Source organism: Notechis scutatus, chromosome 2, assembly GCF_049901735.1.
Source record: "Notechis scutatus isolate UNSWTSFEM ecotype Mainland chromosome 2, rNotScu1.2, whole genome shotgun sequence".
NCBI classification, from domain to species: Eukaryota; Metazoa; Chordata; class Lepidosauria; order Squamata; family Elapidae; genus Notechis; species Notechis scutatus.
Window position 1 is genome coordinate 134729753 of NC_142010.1, and position 23029 is coordinate 134752781.

Here is a 23029-nt window from a genome sequence, read left to right on the forward strand (position 1 = left end):
GTGATTTGGAGCCAATTCTTTTCTCTCAACCATAGACTAGGAAGCCGGAATAAAAACATCTATCGACCCACAATGAACCAGCACAATGGAATGAAGTCCATAGCCTTCAACGAAGAGACCTTCAAACTTGTAAAGCCGGCTGGATTACTTTGGGCCCGTCACTCTCTCTCAGCCCAACTTACCTGTTGTTTTGGGAAACAAAACAGGGGTCTTCAAACTTGACAGCTTTAAGACTTGTGGACTTCAACTCCCAGAATTCTTCCTCCAGTCATGTTAGTTAGGAAACAAGTTAGAAAACTTGCCAAGTTTGAAGACCCTTGGAATATTGGGTAAATTTGCCACCTGAAGTTACTTATAAAAACCATGAAAGCAGGATTTTAAAAAGTCCAAAAAGTACAGAAGTTTTATATACCCATAAATTTCACTACCACTATCAAAATTAGCACCCTATTAATGACTCTCCAGCAAGTGTAAGCGAGGTGGAGAGCAACTTTCATACAAGCTGCCTGCCTAACATTCCAAGGAAGAATCATGTTAGTAGTACCTCTCTATCCCAAACAGTGAGTACAAAGCCAATGAAAGATACCTATATCATATGTAGTCTCCTCGGGTCACTGAGAGAGGGGCTACCTCTAGAGACCCAAGAAGCATTGTCTGTATTTTCCTACCCTACCTTTGGAGGGTAGGAAATGCACAGCCCCTTCCTCCAGCCATTCCTCATTGGTTTACTATAGTTCCTTAAAAATCGTTGTTTTGCCGATTGGCTGGAGTTCCTCCTCGCCCCTCCTTCCCCTTTTGGAAACCGCCGGCCTGATGTGTTTTTCTTTTTAAAGGGGCGTTGGCGCTTCCTCCCCGTACCTTCAAGGTGCGCTCCCGATCTGGAGAGCCGAAGGCATCGGCTGCCGTCATGGGCGCTCTCAGGATCATGACAGGAGCGCTGCAGCCTCGGGAGATCCGGCGCCACTGGAGAAGAGGGCACGGTTTGGAGCTGGTCCTTCCCGTGGCTTTGGGCAGAGCCCCCTACTCCGCCGGAGGGAGAGAGGCGGTGATGAATGGCCGTCACCAGCAGCCGCAGCCGCCTAAACAGCGCCTCACTGACCAGTAAGGGCTATCGCTTGTCACGCTGTAGTTTGGGGGATCTTAAATCAGAGGGGGGAGGTCTCTGGTCATTCCCAATGGCCAAATGTGCAAGATCACTTTAATCCCAATCCTTGGAGTGCTCTTGCCTTGTACTAGCCAACTTTCTCCACGGGATAGATCCAGGGGGTGTGAGAGCCCAAACTATTTTTTCACATTGGCACCAAGGAACAAATGCGGCTTTCCTGCTACAGGTAGTCCTTGACTTGCAACAGTTCTCTTAGTGACCGTTCAAATTTACAAGGGCACTGAAAAAAGTGTCCTATGACCGTTTTTCACAATTACCACCTTTGCAGCCTCCCTATGGTCATGTGATCAAAATTCAGAAGCTTGGCAATTGATTCATACTTAAGACCGTTCACCTTGATCCGTGAACGGTGATCATCTTTTGCGGCTTTCTAACAATGGGGAAGCCAGATTTACTTAACAACTGGGTTACTAACTTATCAACTGCAGTGACTCGCTTAACAACTGTGGAGAGAAAGGTCGTAAGATGAGGCCAAACCCACTTAACAAATGTCTCACATAACAACACAATTTTGGAGCTCAATTGTGGTCGTAAGTCGAGGATTACCTGTACTCCAGATTTATTTATTTGTTCAGTCAAGTAAATGAAGTGGAGAGGCAAAGGAGATGGGATTGTAAAGGAAACTTTGCCCAGAGCAGAGTGTCAGCTTTTTAATTTGTTTCATTCAGTGATTCTTTTTTCTTTTTCTTTTAAAAGCAACTAGAGCTTCACACTGCCTGCGCAGCCACAGAGAGTTTTCAGTCCAAGACACAAAAGAAACATTAAGCTTTCTGACTAAATTCTCTAAATATTCAGAAGTCATTTTCACTGTCTTTTAATTGGTGCCTTTTGGTTTTTGGCATTTCATGTTCTATGACATGCTAAGCCTCTTCACTTCTGCCGGTCTGGGCAGTAAGATCTGAGGCTGTTCCCAGCAGAAATGCTGGCTGCCATAGAAACATCTCCTCAGCAGCGGAATTGCATTTGATCCAAAATGCAACTATGGAAAAGGAGAAACAAACTGAGCCTTGGTGCTATTTTATGATCTAAAATATATCCGGCATGGTTAATACTTTGGGGGATTTTTTTCCAGGGCATAAAATCTCTACCAAGTATTAAATGACAGTGATTGTGTTTCTGTAGGATGCATGATCTGATTGCAATTTGATTCTGTAGAAATAGAAATACGTATTTTACTTTTGGATGCATTTTTCTAACACTCAAATAACATTTGAAGTTCTTGAGAAATATTGGAGGTTTTTTAAACATAATCTTTTTTTGCCACTTGTTGTGCAAGGCTGTTATTCTTGTATTTTTTGTTCCTTTTTCACATTTTATGTGCAATTCAACGTGCAGGTACCTGAATGTATATTGATTAGTGTCTATTACAGGTGAAACTCGAAAAATTAGAATATTGTGCAAAAGTTCATTTATTTCAGTAATGCAACTTAAAAGGTGAAACTAATATATGAGATAGTCTCATTACATGCAAAGCAAGATAGTTCAAGCCGTGATGTGTCATAATTGAGATGATTATGGCTTACAGCTCATGAAAACCCCAAATCCACAATCTCAGAAAATTAGAATATTACATGCAATCAAGAAAACAAGGATTGTACATAGAACAATATCGGACCTCTGAAAAGTATAAGCATGCATATGTACTCAGTACTTGGTTTGGGCCCCTTTTGCAGCAATTACTGCCTCAATGCGGCATGAAATGGAAGCTATCAGCCTGTGGCACTGCTGAGGTGTTATGGAAGACCAGGATGCTTCAATAGTGGCCTTCAGCTCTTCTGCATTGTTCGGTCTCATGTCTCTCATCTTTCTCTTGGCAATGCCCCATAGATTATGGGGTTCAGGTCAGGCAAGTTTGCTGGCCAATCAAGCACAGTAATCCCACGGTCACTTAACCAGGTTTTGGTGCTTTTGGCAGTGTAGGCAGGTGCCAAGTCCTGCTGGAAAATGAAATCAGCATCCCCATAAAGCTCGTCTGCAGAAGGAAGCATGAAGTGCTCCAAAATCTCCTGATAAATGGCTGCGTTGACCCTGGACTTAATGAAGCACAGTGGACCAACACCAGCAGATGACATGGCTCCCCAAATCAACATAGACTGTGGAAACTTCACACTGGACTTCAAGCATCTTGCAGTGTGTGTCTCTCCATTCTAGGTCCTTGGTTTCCAAATGAGATGCAAAAGTTGCTCTCATCTGAAGCAACAGATCAATTCTGTTTTTCTTTAGTCCAGGTAAGACGCTTCTGACATTTGTTGTTCAGGAGCGGCTTGACAAGAGGAATACAACATTTGAAGCCCATGTCCAGGATCCGTCTGTGTGTGGTGGCTCTTGATGCACTGACTCCAGCCTCAGGCCACTCCTTGTGAAAGTCCCCAACACTTTTGGATGGCGTTTTCCTAACAATCCTCTCCAGGCTGTGGTCATCCCTGCTTCTTGTGCACCTTTTTCTTCTACACTTTTCCCTTCCACATAACTTTCTATTAATGTGCTTTGATACAGCACTTTGGGAACATCCAACTTCTTTTGCAATTACCTTTTGAGGCTTTCCCTCCTTATGGAGGGTGTCAGTGATGGTTTTCTGCACAACTGTCAGGTCAGCAGTCTTTCCCATGATTGTGCTTCCTACTGAACCTGACTGAGAGACCTACTGAACCTGACTGAGAGACCGGCTCAGGAACCCTTTGCAGGTGTTATGGCTTAATTAGCTGATTAGAGTGGGACACTTTGAGCCTAGAATATTGAACCTTTTCACAATATTCTAATTTTCTGAGATTGTGGGTTTGGGATTTTCATGAGCTGTAAACCATAATCATCTCAATTATGACACATCATGGCTTGAACTATCTTGCTTTGCATGTAATGAGTCTATCTCATATATTAGGTTCACCTTTTAAGTTGCATTACTGAAATAAATGAACTTTTGCACAATATTCTAATTTTTCGAGTTTCACCTGTATATCAATATTACAGTGGCATGCTTCTTTACCTTTTTAGAACCCATGCATTTCTGAAAAACATTTTAAGTAAGCTTTTTTGTTTTAAATTCATTCATCTAGAAATTATTTTTCCTTCAAACTAATTTTAAATAATAAATAATAAATAATAGCATTGGAACATAATGAATTATTATCCACTGTACAATTTATATCTCAACTATCTCTAAGGCTTAATTCTTTTTTTCTTCTTTTCCCCTGATTCTTGCAATTTTTTGTATATTAAATAAGATGCTGGAACTGAATGTGTTATATAGATAATGATCAAATTTATTACAACAACTTGCCAGAAATAAATTACTAAAGATGGAGAGATAAAAACAACTGGCCATGTCACTTAAGTACCAAATAATTATTAAACATGAATTTGAATGGAGTATAATGGATTTTTCAGGAATAAAAAAAGTACGGGGATATTTTTGAATCCACCTTTATGACTAAAAAGCAAAAGCCAGTTTAGAGTTTTGTAGATACTGTAGCTGTCAAGTTCCATGGGAAACAAAAGACTTGTTTTTTTTTAAAAAAAAAAAATATCTTTATTGTTTATATAGCAATACAACAGAATCTTAAAAGCATAGCCCAGTAATTTTTCTGCACAACTTATATCTAGTGTAATTAAGGCAGAATTACTCTCTTTCTAATGCTTCCCTGGGATTAAAGAATCTCTTCTGTGCCAACTCTCCTTCCTCCCTTAACTATCTTATTGTCTGTTTTGTGTTCCCGTGGCCTATGACAATAGAGAGAATGGAAACTAAATGGTTAGACTGGGAGAGCTACCCCAGCATTCCTGGTGAGGAGGCATTTCAATATTTTGAACAGCATAGACTCCCAGAATTCCTGAGTCAGAAGGGTCTTGATAAGTAGCCCACATAGTTAACTTTGACCCCATGAAGTTTCAGGTGTTTATCAAACCCCAAACATTCATTATATTAAAATAATGTAGATACTTCTTTAATGGTATTACAAATAACAAAAAAATTGATCCCTTGTACAGTCCCATCCACCTTGCTCTAAACCAGGGGTCGCCAACCTTTTGGACCTCAGGGACCATCAAACTCATAATTTTAAATCCTGGGGACCACTAACTGGTTCTGCAGGCATGGCCTAATTTGTGGGTGTGGCTTGGTGGTCATGTGACTGGCTGGGCATGGCTTGTATGTAAATATTATAAATATTTATATAAATATTTATTTTTTTTATAAAAAATAAGCAACTTTTACCCAAAATCGGGCAAAGCAGGCAAGCAGATAGAGTTGCTTACAGAATCACAGATTCACTTAGAGATCTGTGTTTCTGCCATTGGCTATCTGAGTCTACACTGCTTCAGTCCTAAGGGAGGTTCAGCTCTTCTTAAAAGAGCCGAAGATATAAAAATTAGCTAGAAAGCAGGAAATCCAATGATTTTCTGCTTTCTAGCTAATCTAAATCTCCCAACACAGCAGAACAGCTGATGGTCGGGAAAAAAAAAAAGAAAAAATAGCAACTTAGTAGGCAAATTTACCAGGTAAGGAGTGAGTGGGCGGGGAGGGTTCCCGCGGTGCGGCCTTGTGTTCCCACGCAGACTGGATTAATTGCTTTGGGGGGTGCTCTGGGGATGACATTTCTCTGCGGACCACCAAAATTTTCTCACGGACCACCAGTGAGCCGCGGACCACCAGTTGGCGACCACTGCTCTAAACCATTCCTGATGCTGGTGATTCTCCAACTTCAGTGAGGAGAAATCTACTTTTCCTATTGTCTGAGTACTGAAAAGCAGACCCGTAGGAGCTAATGAGGAGAATAAATTGAGTGTGGAATTATGTTTTCCTGTGGGGAAAATGTTTCTTGTCTCTCTTGGTAGCATGGCTTTAATTCGCCCATACTCTTCTTTTAAGAGATACTTCTCTTCCCAGGAATTAATTAATTTTGGTATATAGGATAAGCGAGACCTACAGTAATTCTCCTTTAGGCATAGAAGCTGGCTGGGTGACTTTGGACAATCACATTTTCTAAGCCCTAGACTGGGAAATTGAAAAACATCTATCAAACCACATTGAATCACCATGGTAGATTATGATCTATAATCTTCAATAAAGAAGCCTACATCTTGCTATGGGATGATGATGATGGAGGAGGATGGAGGATGATATGTTGTTCCCATTTCTCTCTCTCCAGGGACCTCTCAGTGAATGGGATGCTGCCACGTCTTAGGGATCTGCTCTTTTACACAATAGCCGAAGGACAGGAAAGCATCTCTGTTCATAAATTTACCACTGTAAGATATGCCCTTAAGAATGGCTAGGATTGCTTGGGTGGAAATGTTGGACTGCCATCCTCATTTCTAATTACAAATGAATCTTTTCAGTGAAAGTTTTTCTTTAAATTGGACATGAAACCTATAACTTTCCATTAATCTAAGTAAGGGATGTGTTTTTTGTTGTGCGTTGCTAATTGCATCATTACATACATGAAGATATACTTTGCTCCTTACAATTGTGTGATTGTATTATATGATTTATAATGCTTTTAAATCAGCAATTTTGGTGGAAATAAGAGAAAGCTTCTTTTTACTAGATAAGCACAGAAAAAATATGGTGGACATAGGATAAGTGTATCATATATAGAGTTCCTGTGAATTCCTCGAACTTATGTATAAAATTATGTGATAAAATGGATAGAGCTTAAGGATTTGCACAACTCCTGTGTAAAGCCTCCCAATTTCCATACTATTAGAAAATAAAATAGATCTCATGGCTTGAAATGGTGGAGCACCCAGTATGACATTAGACACTCAGAGAAAGCCTTTGTGTTGGAAGACTGGGGACATCCTTTCGCAAATAACCTTGTCTGTGATGCTACTGTCACAATTTCTACCCTAGAGGAAAGAAAGATTACAATAACATCTGCTATTCTAATGCCAATAGAAACGGAGTATCTATGGGTACTGTTTTACCTGTAATACAATTTATTCTCTCAGTTAATTTTTCTGGGCAATATGTATGATTTTTCATTGGAGCCTTCAATTTCCTCTTAGTAGAAATCCATCCACCCTCTGAAAAACAGCATGTGGAAGTTTTCCACGCATGTAAAAGCACATGCGTGCATGTACCAAAGTGTAATTAAGAATTCACCCTTCATACTGATGAAATATGGGGTACTGCATCCAGTTCTAGCAACCCTCATCTTGCCGTATGTTCATCCATGACTGGTTCTTAATTCAGGCCTTACAGCGTACTGGCCTTTGGACCTCAGATCCACGTCTTCGGGACTGCATGAATCTGATGCGGACCGCAACTCAAGGAGCTAGCAGTGGAGGAATGCTGAGTCGAGAACTTTTTCGGAGGTAGGAATTACATTGAAGTGTCCCTGGTGGTGTAGCTGCTCCTTTGCAACTGGAGCCCTGAATCTATGTTTGTTTAACAAAGTCTACCAGCTTCTGCAGGCAAATTTAGTTTTCGTTCATCATGTTGCAAATCCCAAGTCACAGATTTCCTTATGTACTCCTATTCTCACATATCTCCTGTGCATCTCTTCCTATATTTTCTTCCCCTCAGCCCACCACAATTTTTCATAGCCTAAAAACATGAGGGCTACTTTGGTTAAGCAATATACATGCTACAGTAGTTAAATTTGCATGTTGGGGAACAGCAAATATGTAACAGGGATAGCTTTAGAATGTTAAAAAAATGTCCAATTATTTTGAAAAACCTTAAGTTTTTTATTTGGATATGCTGAATTTCTACTCTGTTCCTAACATCTGATTTAATGGTAGCTGCATTCAAACAACATATTAAGTTTTCATGTGGTATTTTTTGATTGGGCTCTTTGTTGGATGAACCCAAACTGGAAGTTTTGTCAGTCACAACATAGTACATTGTGTGAACCCAGGTAACTCTGGTCTAGCAAACAAACTACAACTTAGCAAATCATACCACAGTGCAGTATACAATTCAGTCAATATATGGGAATGGAAGGTTTATTCTGTGTCTTTTTTTTTTGCTCTGGACTTCACATATGGCAACTAGAAACTGCAGGAGGTTAGCTAAAAAAAGAATTATACAGAAAGATAGGGAGCGGAGATAAATCAGTTAGCATTTCAAAACTGGAAGCTTTTTTTTTTAAAAAAAACCTGGCTAACTTGTTAAGTTTAGATGTTCAAAGTGCAAGAAAAGCGGGGAAAACATGCTTCTGAGTTGTTTGGTTGGTATTGTCAAGTCAGTTGCTTTTCAAGGCAAAGAAGTAGAAGATAAAATGGTCATTATAGTGTTTATGTCTGCTTGGTCACTAAATAAGACATCCTACTTTATTCTCCTATGTGCCATTCAATATCTCATCTATAATTTTGGCTTCCAGGTGTGTGAGTAGCAATATAGTTCTCTTGACCCAGGCTTTCCGGAAGAAATTTATCATCCCTGACTTTGAGGAATTTACATCACACGTGGAGCAGATCTTTGAGCTTACCAAAGGACTTAGGGAGGGCAAGGTAAAAAGATCTGATTGCACATAGCAGAGGGTAAATGATACGACTCCTTTGCTATCTTCCCCCAAAAAGTCTGTATGGAAAGCTCCCCAGTGCTTGGGTAGAATATGAAAGTGGCAGATAAGAAGGCGAAGAGAGTGGCTGGCCAGCCTTAGGATTAAGGAGAGAGGTGGTCTTATTCAACCTGCGTAAGAAGACGGAACTTGAATATCTCCCCTTAAATATCCTTAACTCTTACTAAAATCCCTCCAAAACGGTTTTCAGTGCTGTTGTAACTTCGAACGGTCGCTACAAATGGTTGTAAAGTTGAGGGCAATGTCGTAATAACATAAAACCACAAATGTATATGGCAGTCTAGGATTTCTTCCCCTGCTGCTGATTTTGATCATTAGTGCACTCTTGCAGGCTGAGTTTCTCTTGAGTTTCCATTTAATCCCCAATTCTCACTGGTGTAGAACGGAGGATGAGAGAAACGTCCTCCACTGCCCTCCCTTAGATGGGCTGCAGTGGTGTATTAACCATGAAGCAGACTAAGCACCTGCTTAGGGCACCAGGCCCAAAGTGGGCACCACATAGTTGAGAATATGGCTTCGTTTGTACAGTATGTACAAAGGAATGGGGCACCAAGATTTGTCAGTGCTTAGGGCACCAGTGAGCCTTCATCCGCCACTGATGGGCTGCAAAGGGGTCATGACTGTTTCCCTAGGGCTTGTCCCACATCTGAACAACTTCTCTTTCCTTTTATATAGGTAGCAAATTACATTCCACAAATGGCCAGATATAATCCAGACATCTGGGCTGTATCTCTCTGCACAGTGGACGGACAACGGTGTGTATATAGAACCGAGATGCAAAAGGGGCGGGGGGGTTGATGGTGGACATTACAGAATGGGAAAAAACTATTTTCCCCAAAACAACAACTCGGTGAGGTGAGTTGGGCTGAGAGAGAGTGACTGGCCCAAAGTCACCCGGCCAGCTTCCCTGCCTGAGGGGGACTGAAAACAATCTTGTGGTTTCTAACCTGGTGTTTTAACCACCAGGCCAAACTCAGTGGGATTGTAATACAGGTAGTCCTCAACTTATAATCACAACCGGGCCCAATATTTCTGTTCCTAAGTGAGATATTTGTTAAGTGAGTTTTGCCTCAACTTTCTTGCCACGGTTATTAAGAGAACCACTGCAGTTGTTAAGTTAGTAAGATGATTGTTAGGTGAATCTGCCTTCCTCTCTGATTTTGCTTGTTAGAAGGTCGCACAAGGTGATCACATGACCCCGGGACATTGCAGCTGTCATAAATACAAACCAGTTGTCAAGCATCCAAATTTTGATCACATGACCATGGGGATGCTGCAATGGTTGTAAATGTGAATAACAGTCATAAGCCACTTATAGGGCCGTTGCAACTTTGAACAGTCACTAAATGAACTGTTGTAAGTCGAGGACTACCTATATAAGATACGGCCCAATGTTTTTGGGACAGCACTCCAACTTTTGCACAAGTGTCAGGTCACCGTGTCTTTGTCACTGGGTACAAAAGGGCTGAAATCATTTCTCTCCCCTCCCCTCCATCTCCCTAGGCATTCCATGGGCCACAGTAAGACTCCCTTCTGCCTGCAGTCATGTGTCAAGCCCTTAAAATATGCTGTTGCTGTCAGTGAATTGGGCACAGAGAGAGTCCATCAGTATGTGGGCAAAGAGCCCAGTGGGCTGCGTTACGACAAACTCTCTCTCAATGAAGAAGGTGAGTAGTGGAGAGGAACCCCAGTGTTCTGAGGAACAGGTGACCACAGTGCAAATCTTTGCACACCTAGTTGTAACACAGGTAATGTTCTTTGTCAGCCCCTTTGACTACTAAAAGCCTTAACTGTGAGAATGAGACCATTCCAGTTGTGATGGAAAACATCTATACCTCCAATGTCTGAGCCAGGGGTGCAACTTCTGTTGAAAGACAAACCAGAGTTTGTGTAATATGTGTGAAATACTTGTTTTAACCTTCCGGGATGGTAACATTGTACAAATCCTGGGTGTACTGAAAGGTGGTATGGAAATGCTGGTCATAAGGTATCTCTATTTTCCCTATTAATATTCCCATGGAAAGTAAGAAGGGGCTTTCCCCTTAATCTTCATCTGTCCCATTGAAACTTTTCCTCTTTCAATTCACTTTAAATTCCATGCAAAATTGAGGCAGATCTTTCCACAGGACATATGCAAGGGGGAAATGAGAACTGCTTACAAACATCTTATGTTTATTTTTATATGTATTTGATTATTAGGTGGATGTTTTATAGTCCATTATTTCATTGGTCCTACTTTTTATTATGATTTGTTTATTAAGTGAATGGTACTTAATGAACCTATGAAAAATATGCATTCTTCATTAAAGTAATTGTGAATTTTTTTTTCATTTTCGGTAAAGCCTCCATAATGGCATACAAAGAGACAGTAATTTAGGATCACATGACAAATTAAAACAAAAGTTCTTATTATATTGTTAACAAGACCACAGCAAGCAACAGCACTTAGACTTATATACTGCTTCGCAGTGTTTTACAGCCTTTCTCTAACAGTTTATAGAGTCAGCCTATTGCCCCCAACAATCTGGGTTCTCATTTTAGTGGCCTCGGAATGGTGGAAGGCTGAGTCAACCTTGAGCCAGTCAGGATCGAACTCCTGTCTGTGGGCAGAGTCTGCTTGCAATACTACATTCTAACCACTGCACTACCATGACTCTTCCCCAACTCAGAGGTCCTGCAGATCTATGGCTTCTACAGTTCAGCCAAAAAAGTTGGTCAGTGCTGAGGGAGGATTTGGGAATTGTGGTTCCATCTTATTTATTTAAAAACATTTATAAAGCCTCCCATCTGTCAACCAATTCTGGACAGCTCCCAATGAAAAATTTAAAAACATATAAAATCACTTTCAAAGCTATAAAACTCAACCAATTAAAACATTAAAAACAACAGAAACCTGGCACCAATCAGACCTCTCGATGAGAACGTCCTTTTCTTTTTCTTTTTGTTAATTTTAAAAATGTAAAATTAATTAATTTTAAAGCGCATCCATCAACTGTGCAAGATCTCTGCAAGATCTATTTGTCTTCCTGACATCATAACCCTGCCGAGGTTTAGAAATTCTCTTTTTCTTTTCTTAGATTTATAAGGCTGTCAAACTAGAAAGACTCCAGGCAGCTTTATTTCTCATTTATTTCTGAGGTAATACGACTAAATGGAACATGTGGGAAGATAAGGGACAACGGTTACTTGGCTAACTTCAACACAAAAAAATGAATGGACGTACGTTAAATAACTTTAAAGAGTTGTATTAAAGAAGTTAACCTGATTCTATAGTATTGTTATAGCCAATCATTAATAGAACTAACCCTGTCTCCCTGACTGATGGAGGATTTCCGGGGCTAAAACTCTCAGCCTTCCTCAGATTTGCCCATCTACTTACACCTCCCAAACCCATCATTCCTCAGTTTCTGAATGTAAACAGAAAGGAGGTGCCCTATATGACCATGCTTTGATTGGCAGTTCCACCTCCCAATCAACCCAGATTCTGCTATATAGGGAAGGCCAGTGAGTTAGAGAAATCTTAACTGAGGAGGAGGATGCAGAATTCAAAGAATCCTGTTTTAATCCATTCCTTTGCATTCAGGGATTCCACACAACCCTATGGTGAATGCAGGAGCCATTGTGGTGAGCTCTCTCATCAAGGTAAAGTTTCTTCAGCTCTAGTATTGATATTAGACATGGGCTGGAGTCCCCTGACATTGGATACAGTTCAGATTAAAGACATTATCTCTGGACTCACTTCGCAAATGCTGGAATGTGGTTTGTTTGATTTTGGCTTAACTTGTAGCTTGAACCCATTAGCTGCTATCTTTGGTAAACTATGCCTTAGTATACTGTGTGAATAACTCCCATTGCCATATAAGGGGTTCTACATAAGGTGCAAAGTCTATATTGCAATGCACACATTGTGGCTTCTACTTCCCCTACCCCAGAAACAACATTTGGGTTATTCCATAAGGATCACCTTTGATATTATCCTATAAAGATGGATTCCGGTTCCAATTTATCTCCAAGGTGAGGGATTATAGAAAATTTGGGTTTGTTTGCTGTATTCTAGTTATGCCTGCTATTACCAATAGGCTATAACATGCTGTTGCTACATTGATCTTCCCATTATGTTTTTTTCCCCTTTGTCAGAGTTGCATCTGTTCTACTCTCTCACTCTTGGCCAAAGTTGAGGGATCCCTTGTTTCATAGGGCAGATCCATATGGAGCTCAAGCCTCTTCTCATCTACTCTCTCAAAGCTAAATATTCCTCCATGTCCTTAAAGTTCTACACAAGATTTAACAGCTGTTCTGTTCATTTCAATAAGTGATCCAGGACCTCTGTAGCTATTTTAACTAGAAGTTTTTGAAGGCATTGCTAAACCTATAATGTATTTCTAAACTTTCTAAACAACAACCATGCTGGATGCTTACATTTGTCAAAATTAAACTGTGTCTCTAAAGGCATTTGATTCTTTTCTCTCTCTTTTTTTCTTCTTCTTCTTCATCAGATGGGCTGCAATAAAGCAGAGAAGTTTGACTACGTGAGTGTGATCTTCATTTCCTTGCTGGAAAACTCCACAGTGCCCTTTCTGAAGGGTTGGAGGAGAAATTGATTTTCTGGCAGCACTGGCTGATCAAGTCATTTATCTTGCAATGCAATCCTGCCATTTGATTTAGTCATTTGTTTAAAAATCCCCTAGAATATTTAGTGATGAAGGGTGAAAAACACGTAGAACAGAAGGGCATGCTTTCTAAATGACAAAGTGACAAAGAGTATTTCTGATTCAATTAGGACAAGGATGGGGAAACTGCGGCCTGCAGGAGCATTCAATTGTCCAGCATCTCTTTTGCAATCCCAATTTTTTTTTAAAAAAAAAAAGTGCTTGTTTTTCTTCTTCTTATTTTGAAGGATGGGTGATAATTAACAAAATGGGTATCAAACTGTTACATGAAATTAAAAACCCTGCAGTTAGGCATACAAATAAATGACCGGCAACAGAAAAAGAAAGAAGGGTTATGGGAAGACTGGAAAAATCCAGACTGAAATAAAAAAAAGAACTGGATCGTAGAAGAGGTCCCTTCCGGATGAATTTTTTTGTTTGTTTCTGTTCTAGGTGGTGGATTATTTGAAGAAGATGGCTGGAAATGAATACGTGGGATTCAGCAATACCACGTAAAGCACATGTGTTGTGTGTGTGGTGGGGCTTGTGGTTAGAATGCCTAGCGTCAGGTTTCATCTGAATGACAGTTCTCCAAATGGAGACATCCAGAAACTGGGAGAAATGAGGATTTGTGCACATGTCTTTGCAGGTTTCAGTCCGAGAAAGAAACAGGAGATCGGAATTATGCCATTGGCTACTATCTCAAAGACAAAAAGGTAACAAGAGGGAAGTGGGGAGAGAGAAACCCTGGGCTTTTTAGCAGACCAGGATAAACACAGTGTTTGTTGAAAGAAACCCCACTTTGCCAAGATCTGACCCCACTTTATTGTCTTTGCTTCCCTACTTGGCAGTGCTTTCCACGTGGTGCAGACATGATGGCAGCTCTTGACTTGTATTTCCAGGTAAGTTGCATTTTGAACTGCAGCTGAGCTGGTATGTTGGGTCCAAAACAATCCGTTTGAGGGAGGCAAAAAAATTAAACCATTTCAGGATGATTTTTTTTAAAAAAGTTAATATTACAGAGTTGGATTGCAGTTTGGTGCTTTGGTGCTTTTTTTTTTCTCCTTCTTCCAAACTTATTCCTTTAGATCAGAGGTGGGGAACTATGGCCCTTTTATGACTTGTAGACTTCAACTCCCAGAACATCAGGGTCAGCGTGGCTGGCTCAGGAATTCTGGGAGTTGAAGTCCACAAGTCTTAAAGTTTGCCAAGGTTGGAGACCCCTGCTCCCCACCCCTGCTCTAAATTAATACCCCACAGGCCCAGTGGTGGGATTCAATTTTTTTTACTACTGGTTCTGTGGGCATGGCGTGGCTTGGTGGGCGTGGCAGGGGAAGGAGACTGCAAAATCTCCATTTCCTCCCCACTCCTGGGGGAAGGTTACTGCAAAATCCCCATTCCCTCCCCACCCCGCTAACCTGCTTTCCAGTTCCATTCTCCTGTGCAGGGCAACAAAAGAAGATCCAGCTGGTCAGCTGGGATTCAGGAGGCAGAGAATAGATGGGGGTAGGGCAGATGGGGGTATTTTCCGGTCCTCCGAACTACTCAAAATGTCTGCTACTGGTCAGAACTGGTCAGAACCTGCTGAATACCACCTCTGCACAGGCTAGTGTCTTCAAACTGCAATATGCTATAATCCCCATCATCCCCAGCTAGCAGATTATTTATGACAGTTTACACTGATGCATACGACAGGCATCAGGTTAAAAAGGTTGATTTTGAATATTTGGCCAGAACCTTTATTCTTTGTTCCGTTATATGTTTCTCTTTTACCTGAAAAGAGACTTTCACATAATCAGAATTCACAAATGCAATCCTTCGTTTTCAAGAAATATTATATCAGGTGTTTTCTCTGTGTTAAACCACATGAGTATATAGACCCTGAATTTTCACTCCAAGCAAAGGTTAGGAATGATTTCTGGGCTTCTTACTAAGATGTTATTATTATTATTTTGTTTAACCTTTCCCTCCTGCCCCTTATGAAGTTGTGTTCTGTCGAAGTGACTTGTGAGTCTGGAAGTGTCATGGCAGCCACACTTGCCAATGGTGGTATCTGCCCTATCACAGGCGAGTGTGTCCTCAGTGATGAAGCCATCCGCAACACCCTTAGCCTCATGCATTCTTGTGGCATGTACGACTTCTCGGGGCAGTTTGCCTTCCATGTAAGTTTCTGCTCTGTTTTGGGTGGGTTGGAAGAAGACACAGCACTGAGTAGCCAGAAGAAAGAGGGTAGGCCTATTTCCATGGCAACTGATCTCAGTGGGAATTCTCTTCTTTTTTAATGTAAATTTATTGTTTTATTGTAAAACAAACAAAGTGAAAACAAAAAACAAAAACATACATTACATTAATCTTCAAATCCCTCTGTTAACCATCTGTTATTATATTTAGCATATAGAAAGTCCACAAATGGTTTCCAGTCTCTTATATAGTTGTCTAATCCAGGGGTCTCCAACCTTGGCAACTTTAAGCCTGGCAGATTTCAACTCTGGGAGTTGGTTCCCCCAGGCTTAAAAGTTACCAAGGTTGGAAATCCCTGGACTAGTCCGTTATTGTGGGACTGTTTTCTAAAGGCTAATCCTATTGAAACGGTCAGATGAATTGAGTACTACTGAATATCACATGACCAAAGAAATATCATATGTAGATGGAAATGAAGCAGAAACACTTTTGCAAGTCCCTATACTATGCTGAGGCCTATGTCATGGCTTGCCTCATTTAATAAAGTGCAGGTAGTCCTTGACTTAAAACCATTCGTTTCGTGACTGTTCAAAGTTACAACAGCACTGGGGGAAAAAACCTGACTTATGACTGTTTTTCACACTTACGACCGTTGCAGCATCCCCATGGTTATGTGATCAAAACTGGCATTGCTTGGTAGCTGGTTCATATTTATGACGGTTACAGTGTCCCACAATCATGTCATCATCACCTTTTGAGACCTTCTGACAAGCAAAGTCAATGGGGAAGCCAGATTCACTTAACAACCGTGTTACTAACTCAACAACTGCAGTGATTCACTTAACAACGGAGGCAAGAAAAATCATAAAATGGGACAAAACTCACTTAACTGTCTCGCTTAGCCACAGAAATGTGATGCTCAGTTGCGGTCGTAAGTCGAGGACTACCTGTACAATTGCCTGAGTTCAAATGATATAGTCCAGCGGTCACCAACCAGTGGGCCATGAGAAAATTTTGGTGGGCCGCAGAGAAATCTCACCCCCAGAGCAGCCCCCCAAAGCAATTAATCCAGGCTGCGCAGAAACACAAGGCTACTCAGCCCACATGGCCCGCGGGAACCCTCCCCACCCATTCACTCCTTACCCAGCAAATTTGTCTGCTAAGTTGCTATTTTTCCTTTTTCCGACCATCATCTGTTCTGCTATGTCAGGAGATTTAGATTAGCTAGGAAGCAGGAAATGGTTGGATTTCTTGCTTTCTAGCTAAGCACAGCCGAACCTCCCTTAGGACTGAAGGTTTGCTTGCAAGCAAAGCAAGCAAATTTGAGAGACTGAGCTAGCTGATGGCAGATAGATAGATCACTGAATGATTCTGTGAGCAACTCATTCTGCCCGCCTTGCCTGATTTTGGATAAAAGTTCAATATTTACATACATGGTGTGTTGTGAATTAATTTTGTGAATTTGCTTGCTAGCAAATTTTATGAGTTTGCTTGCAAGCAAATTTTATGTGACAGACTGAGCTAGCCAATGGCAGATAGATAGATTTCTGAATGAATCTGTGATTCTGTGAGCAACTCAATCTGCCTGCTTTGCCTGATTTTGGGTAAAATTTGCTCTTTTTTATAAAAAAATCAATATTTATATAAATATTTATATTTACATACAAGCCATGCCCAGCCAGACACATGACCACCAAGCCACACCCACAAATTAGGCCATGCCCACAGAACCGGTTAGTGGTCCCTGGGATCTAAAATTATGAGTTTGGTGGTCCTTGAGGTCCAAAAGGTTGGCGACCCCTGATATAGTCGCCTAATTTGTCAGAAATGACATAGGGTCTCCTGCTTGGGCAGGGGGTTGGACTAGATGACCTAGAAGGTCCCTTCCAATTCTGCTATTCTATTATCTAAAAACAAATAAGCCACATTATATCATAGTATGAGATGTGAACTAGATCTAGGAAGGTTGTACCAACTGCCTCATACTCTATTTGCCTCACACGAATATTCAAGATCATGAGGAGAGAGGCTTATGTCCATGCTGGAGATTTGTGCTTCAGGGGGAAGGGGGGGCACTTTGCTGCTATAACGTGCTGAGGCTTGAGATGCTATAGGATACTTCTTGGCTTGTGTTGATCTCAGCTCAGTTCTGACAGCTGTACACTGACATCCTCTGGAAAAATATAGAGCACTTCTTAAGAGTTATGCAATGCAATCTCCTCTCTTGGGCACTTGTTTATTCATGGTGCTTTGCAAAGGAGGAACAACCCAGAAATGCACCATTCTTAAAAATAGGTGTGCGTGTAGCAGACCAGAATTTGTGGTTACAGTACTTGTATACAGATCCACTTCTGCTTTCAGAAATGCATCTCTCTAGTGCTATTTCCCTGCTTCATCTGCATGGTAATAGCCACCAGTTTCATTTTCCCAGCCCAGCATGAAATGTAATTTTGCACCAGGCAAAACCCAATTTACACCTGCAAAGAGCTTCCAGAATTAATAATACAACTGGAAAATACTGCAAATTGGGTATCTGCTTTGCCATTTGCAGCGATCAACTTTATCTCTTTGTCCCTCAATTATATTTATTTGGTTTAACGCTGAATAGGAGGCAGAGTTTTGAGATACTTAAAATGTGACTCGTTTTATCCTTCACATAATCTCTTTCTCATTACCAGGTTGGTCTTCCTGCCAAATCTGCAGTCTCTGGGGCTATCCTGCTGGTGGTGCCCAATGTTATGGGAGTGATGTGTCTATCGCCCCCTCTGGATAAAGCTGGCAACAGCACAAGAGGAATTGGGTTTTGTCAGGTAAATTTCATGAAACTACAGACATGACAGAAGGAGCCTTTTTAAAAGAGCCTGTGAGAATCATGGATGGAAAGGTGACAGAACTGGGTTGATGGGTGGGCTGAGCTTTTTTGCAGGCCACTCTCCCAGTCTCTGTTTCTTATGAGTAATACTAGAATAAAGATAGAAATGAAAAATATTAAATGAAGGGCAATTGGGGGAAAAAATTATGTCATAACCATGAAAACATATCAACATTAACATCTACAAGAAAGTATAAATAGTTTTACCATGAAGCACTTGAACAGCTGAAGTTTTTGTATGCCAAATTTTGAAATTCTTGATTATATTGGCATTAATAAACAAGTTGATGTTGATTCTTAGTAACTACATAATAAAACTTCTCCAAGGTGATCTGTCCTCACCATGGCCCTTCAGGTCTTCCAGTGATGCATTCATGTCTGCTGAAATCAAATCCATCAGCCTTGCTATTGGTTGTCTTTTTTTCTTTTTCTTTTCTTCCACTTTTTCTAGCATCCTGGATTTCTCAAGGGGCTAAGTCTTTGCATAACAAATCCAAAATATGATAATTTGAGTCTCGGATAAGAATTCCTGATTGATTTATCCTTTGATCCATTTGTTTGTTGGTTATCCATGGTATTCTCAGGAAGCTTCTCTGACACCTATATTCAAAAGTGTCAATACTCTTTCTATCCTGCTTCTTCAGAGTTTGACTTTTTTTGCTTCCGTAGACTGTCCCAGGGAAAAGAATTTCATGCATGATTCTGATATTTATAGGTAGCCACCTTGTCGTAATCTGAAAATCTTTTCCAAGGCTTTAATTTCTCTTCCACCAAATGCTAGTTTGTGACTTATTTCTTGATTGCTAGTTCCTTTGCTAGACAGTCAGTCCTAAAAGACAGAAGCTACCTGTCTTCAGTTAGTATGAAGGTTGGCTGCTGTACTTGTTAATAGTTTACACTTATAGTTAATCCAATTTTCTCCATGGTCCTTGAGCTTCATTAGTAGAGCTTCTATATCAGGACTGTCAAACTTGCAGCCTGTAGGCCGGATGCATCACACGCTTGGCCATGCCCATGCCCATGCCCAGTTTAGTGAAGGGGGGAAAAGTCACGATACGTCACAAGTTTGACAGCCCTGTTCTAGATCATTTGCATTGTCAGCCATCAGAGTAGGCAGTTTATTGAGTTATTTTCTTCAACCTTTAAAACCAACTCTCATCTTCTTCCAATCCAGCCTCCTTCACTATATATTAAGTATATTATAGGGTGAATATGGAGAAGAGAATCTATAGCCTTGTTTCATTTCTGTATCAATCTGGAGCCAGTCTATTTTGCCATGTTCTGTCTGGATTGTGGCTTTCTGTCTTCTATATAAGTTTCACATGAGGTTATGGGTGATTTGGGATTCCATTTTCCTAAGGATATTACTTAGGTCAATAATATAAAAGAGACATGTTGTAGTCAGTGAAGCATGAACTAAAAATCAGTTTGGTCTACTAGTTAAGGTATCAGGATAGAAATCAGGAGATTGTAAGTTCTAGTCCTGCTGGGTAACTTTGGGACAGGCATTCTCTCTCTTGACCCAATCTACCTCACAGGGTTGTTGTTGTGAAGAACATAGGGTGTGGATGGAGTATTAGCTATGTTCATCTCCTTAAATTGGTTATAAAAAGATTAAAGTGGCATATAAATAAAACATAAAATAATTGATTCTTTCTGATGTTCTTTGGGCGTTTAGATTTTCCAGCATGCCTTAGCAGGATTGCCTTTTGATTCTTGGCTTCTTCTAAAATGAACTTGAACATCTGGTATTTTCCTTTTCACAAGGGGCTCCAATCTGCATTGGATGATACTGAGCTTTTTTTTTTTTTTTTGGCATATGGAGTTAAGGATTTGGGGCAATTGTTTGCACATTTTATTAAGTCTTCTTTCTTTGAAATTGGTACTAGAAGTTTGGATCTGTTGGCTAGGGTCTCGTACTTCAGATTTGCTGGCTTGGTTTGGTTAGAGCCAAACTAGAACTGATTGTTTTTCTGTTGTTTGTCATATATTTGTAGCTATTTCATCAATTCCTATTGTCTTTGGATTTGGTAATGACCAGAGTACTGATCTGACTTCATCTTCTAATATAGATATTTTTGTAAGTAGGGAATATCTTCTAATGCAATGATTCTTAAACAGATTAACTTAATTACCCCTTTTCCTGGTCTCAAATATCATTACCCTCACACACAAAAGAAAATCCCCAGATTGTTATTTTACATAAGCATTTTGCAGCAGGAGTTCCAAACTGGAACATCAAGTCATTAACAAGCAACTACAAATTGTTTCATTACTCCCAGGATATGTTCAAATTAGTCTCTTGGATGAAAAGGCCCATAGTTTAAGAACCACTGTTCTGTGGCATCTTGGATGTTGATGTTCCTTTCACCTTTGAACTTATTACTAGAAAGCACTACACAGTTTATTTTATAACTTTTCTTTTTGATGTTTATTCTTGTCTTTTGACTGTTATTTCTTCAGGAATTGGTGTCCCTCTTCAATTTTCACAACTATGACAACTTGCTGCATTGTACCCGCAAGATGGATCCACGCCGTGAAGGAGATGAAGTTAGGGTAAGAGACCAAGAGCCTTTGTATTGGAAAGATACTACAGATTTAAGTGGACTAGAGTGGAAGAGAAACTCAGAGGACTTAAGAAGGTTAGAATAGCAGAGGTTGGTGAATGGCCCAGGGCTTAAGATGTATAAAAGAGAGTTTCAGGTGCATCAATTTATCAAGAAACTGATGCACCTGAAGTCCTAGACAGTACAGTGTAAGGATTGCCAACCTAGAGAGCTCTCAGTTCAGGACTATACAATTATTAAAACCATGGGAGATCTTTGCCTTCTTGGTTTCAAGAATCCATCCATCCATGCAATATAACCATCCACTCTGGATCCCATGTAGCTCTGATTTGCAACCTTTGCTGTGCTCCTGCTGTTACAAATAAGCTGAAGAAGTGGATGTGCATGGATACCTTTCCATCCTCAATTCAGTTGCACAAATAGTTGATCAGTCATGGTGTATAAGAAAACTGTGAGGAAACAACAACCAGCACTGCCTGCAATGCAGGTGTTTTCCTCCATCCTAGTCAACTGGAAGCTTCTTTTAGCTATATTCTAACCCAGTTGTAGAAAATTTTTGTTTCAGGGTATATATATATCCGGAATATTTCATTAGGAGACTTTTTAAAAAGCCTCCAAAATCATGAAGATGAGTTACTATAAGCCAGATGTGCTCAATATACTTCATATTTTTTTTCAGAACAAGACTGTTGTGAATCTACTGTTTGCTGTTCACAGTGGAGATATCTCTGCTCTTCGGAGGTATGATTTTACTTATTCAGGGAAAGATGGTGCTGAAGAGAGATCTTGAATATAAGTGAAATAAGTGAAATTTCCTTCCATGACATTTAAACTCTGTCCTTTTGGCTTTCTTCTAGGTTTGCTCTTTCAGCTATGGACATGGAACAGAAAGACTATGACTCTCGCACGGCCTTGCATGTTGCTGCAGCTGAAGGTATCATGTTCAGGATGCAAATCTGCCATGATTTCTAAGCACCTGCTCTATATCCACATTTACACCTACAGGCTTGCATGGTTTAAACCAGGGCTCCCCAAACCCCCCGGTCTGTGAACTGGCACTGGGCTGTGGCATGCCAGAAACTGGGCCGTGCGAACAAGTGAAGCCCCATCTCTGGTCTTTCTCTACAGAACCAGTCCCTGCTGCCCCAAAGGCTGGGGGCCACTGGTTTAAACATATACCAGACCTTTTGTAATTGGTGCTTCACTGGGGCTCATCTCTAACAAAAATGGGGAAGGGGGTTTGTGAAGGGGAAGGCAATGCTTTCATTCACGTAAGTTCAATATAATATTGATCCATCACCATTAGTCAGAGTGCACTTTAAAACAATAAGCCTTCATAAAAAAAAACAATGTATTGGATCTGAGGGAAGATGCTGTATGAAAAATATCAGTAAAAAGGTGAAAAGTATTTAGTACGCGGTAAATACAATACTGCCATTGAAGGGAATTCTACCAATTTATGAAGTTTCCTACATTTAGATCTCTCTAAAAATCCAAAGCAATTTCAGGTGTAAAGATGGGAAATTCTATGTTCTCCCAGACATTTATTATGGAATTGCTTTGCCTTAAATGGGTGTCATCATCTTCTTAGTATCCCTTGGTATCCCTACCACCAAACAAAATAAAGGAAGGAAAAATTAACTGTTCAATGTCATATGACTGAGACTCCTAGAAGCACAATGCTTATTCTTCCAACTGCAAATTGTACTCAGATTTGCAAGATTTATGTTAAGCAAATTTAGATATTGTATATTTCTGTCTCCAGGCTGGATAATTTTTTCCCAAACATTATCCCAAACATTCCCATACAGGCAGTCCTCAACTTACAACAGTTCATTTAGAGACTGTTCAAAGTTACAACAATACTGAAAATGTGACTTATGACCATTTTTTCAGAGTTATGACCTTTGCAGAATCCCTATGATCAAAATTTGGATGCTTGGCAACTGGTTCGTATTAATGACCGTTGCTGTGTCCCCGGGTCACGCGATCCCCTTTTGCAACCTTCTCACAAGCAAAGTCAATGGGGAAGCCAGGTTCATTTAACAACTTGGTTACTAACTTATCCACTG

The 23029-nt window shown here is 40.4% G+C and overlaps 1 protein-coding gene across 2 annotated transcripts in view; it reads left to right on the forward strand.

The window, feature by feature from the left end:
* Nucleotides 1–822: 822 nt before the first annotated feature.
* GLS2 (glutaminase 2) overlaps nt 823–23029 on the forward strand; it is a 28841-nt gene continuing 6634 nt past the window's right edge. For both annotated transcript variants that reach the window (XM_026680015.2, XM_087956266.1), the window contains exons 1-16: nt 823–1101; nt 6310–6409; nt 7356–7477; nt 8488–8617; nt 9364–9443; nt 10192–10355; nt 12272–12330; nt 13185–13217; nt 13791–13849; nt 13987–14053; nt 14189–14239; nt 15323–15499; nt 18197–18328; nt 20854–20946; nt 21637–21698; nt 21815–21891. In XM_026680015.2, the coding sequence (XP_026535800.2) occupies nt 908–1101; nt 6310–6409; nt 7356–7477; nt 8488–8617; nt 9364–9443; nt 10192–10355; nt 12272–12330; nt 13185–13217; nt 13791–13849; nt 13987–14053; nt 14189–14239; nt 15323–15499; nt 18197–18328; nt 20854–20946; nt 21637–21698; nt 21815–21891 (1600 nt within the window). In that variant the 5' untranslated portion in view covers nt 823–907. The remainder of the gene's footprint in view (nt 1102–6309; nt 6410–7355; nt 7478–8487; nt 8618–9363; nt 9444–10191; nt 10356–12271; nt 12331–13184; nt 13218–13790; nt 13850–13986; nt 14054–14188; nt 14240–15322; nt 15500–18196; nt 18329–20853; nt 20947–21636; nt 21699–21814; nt 21892–23029) is intronic.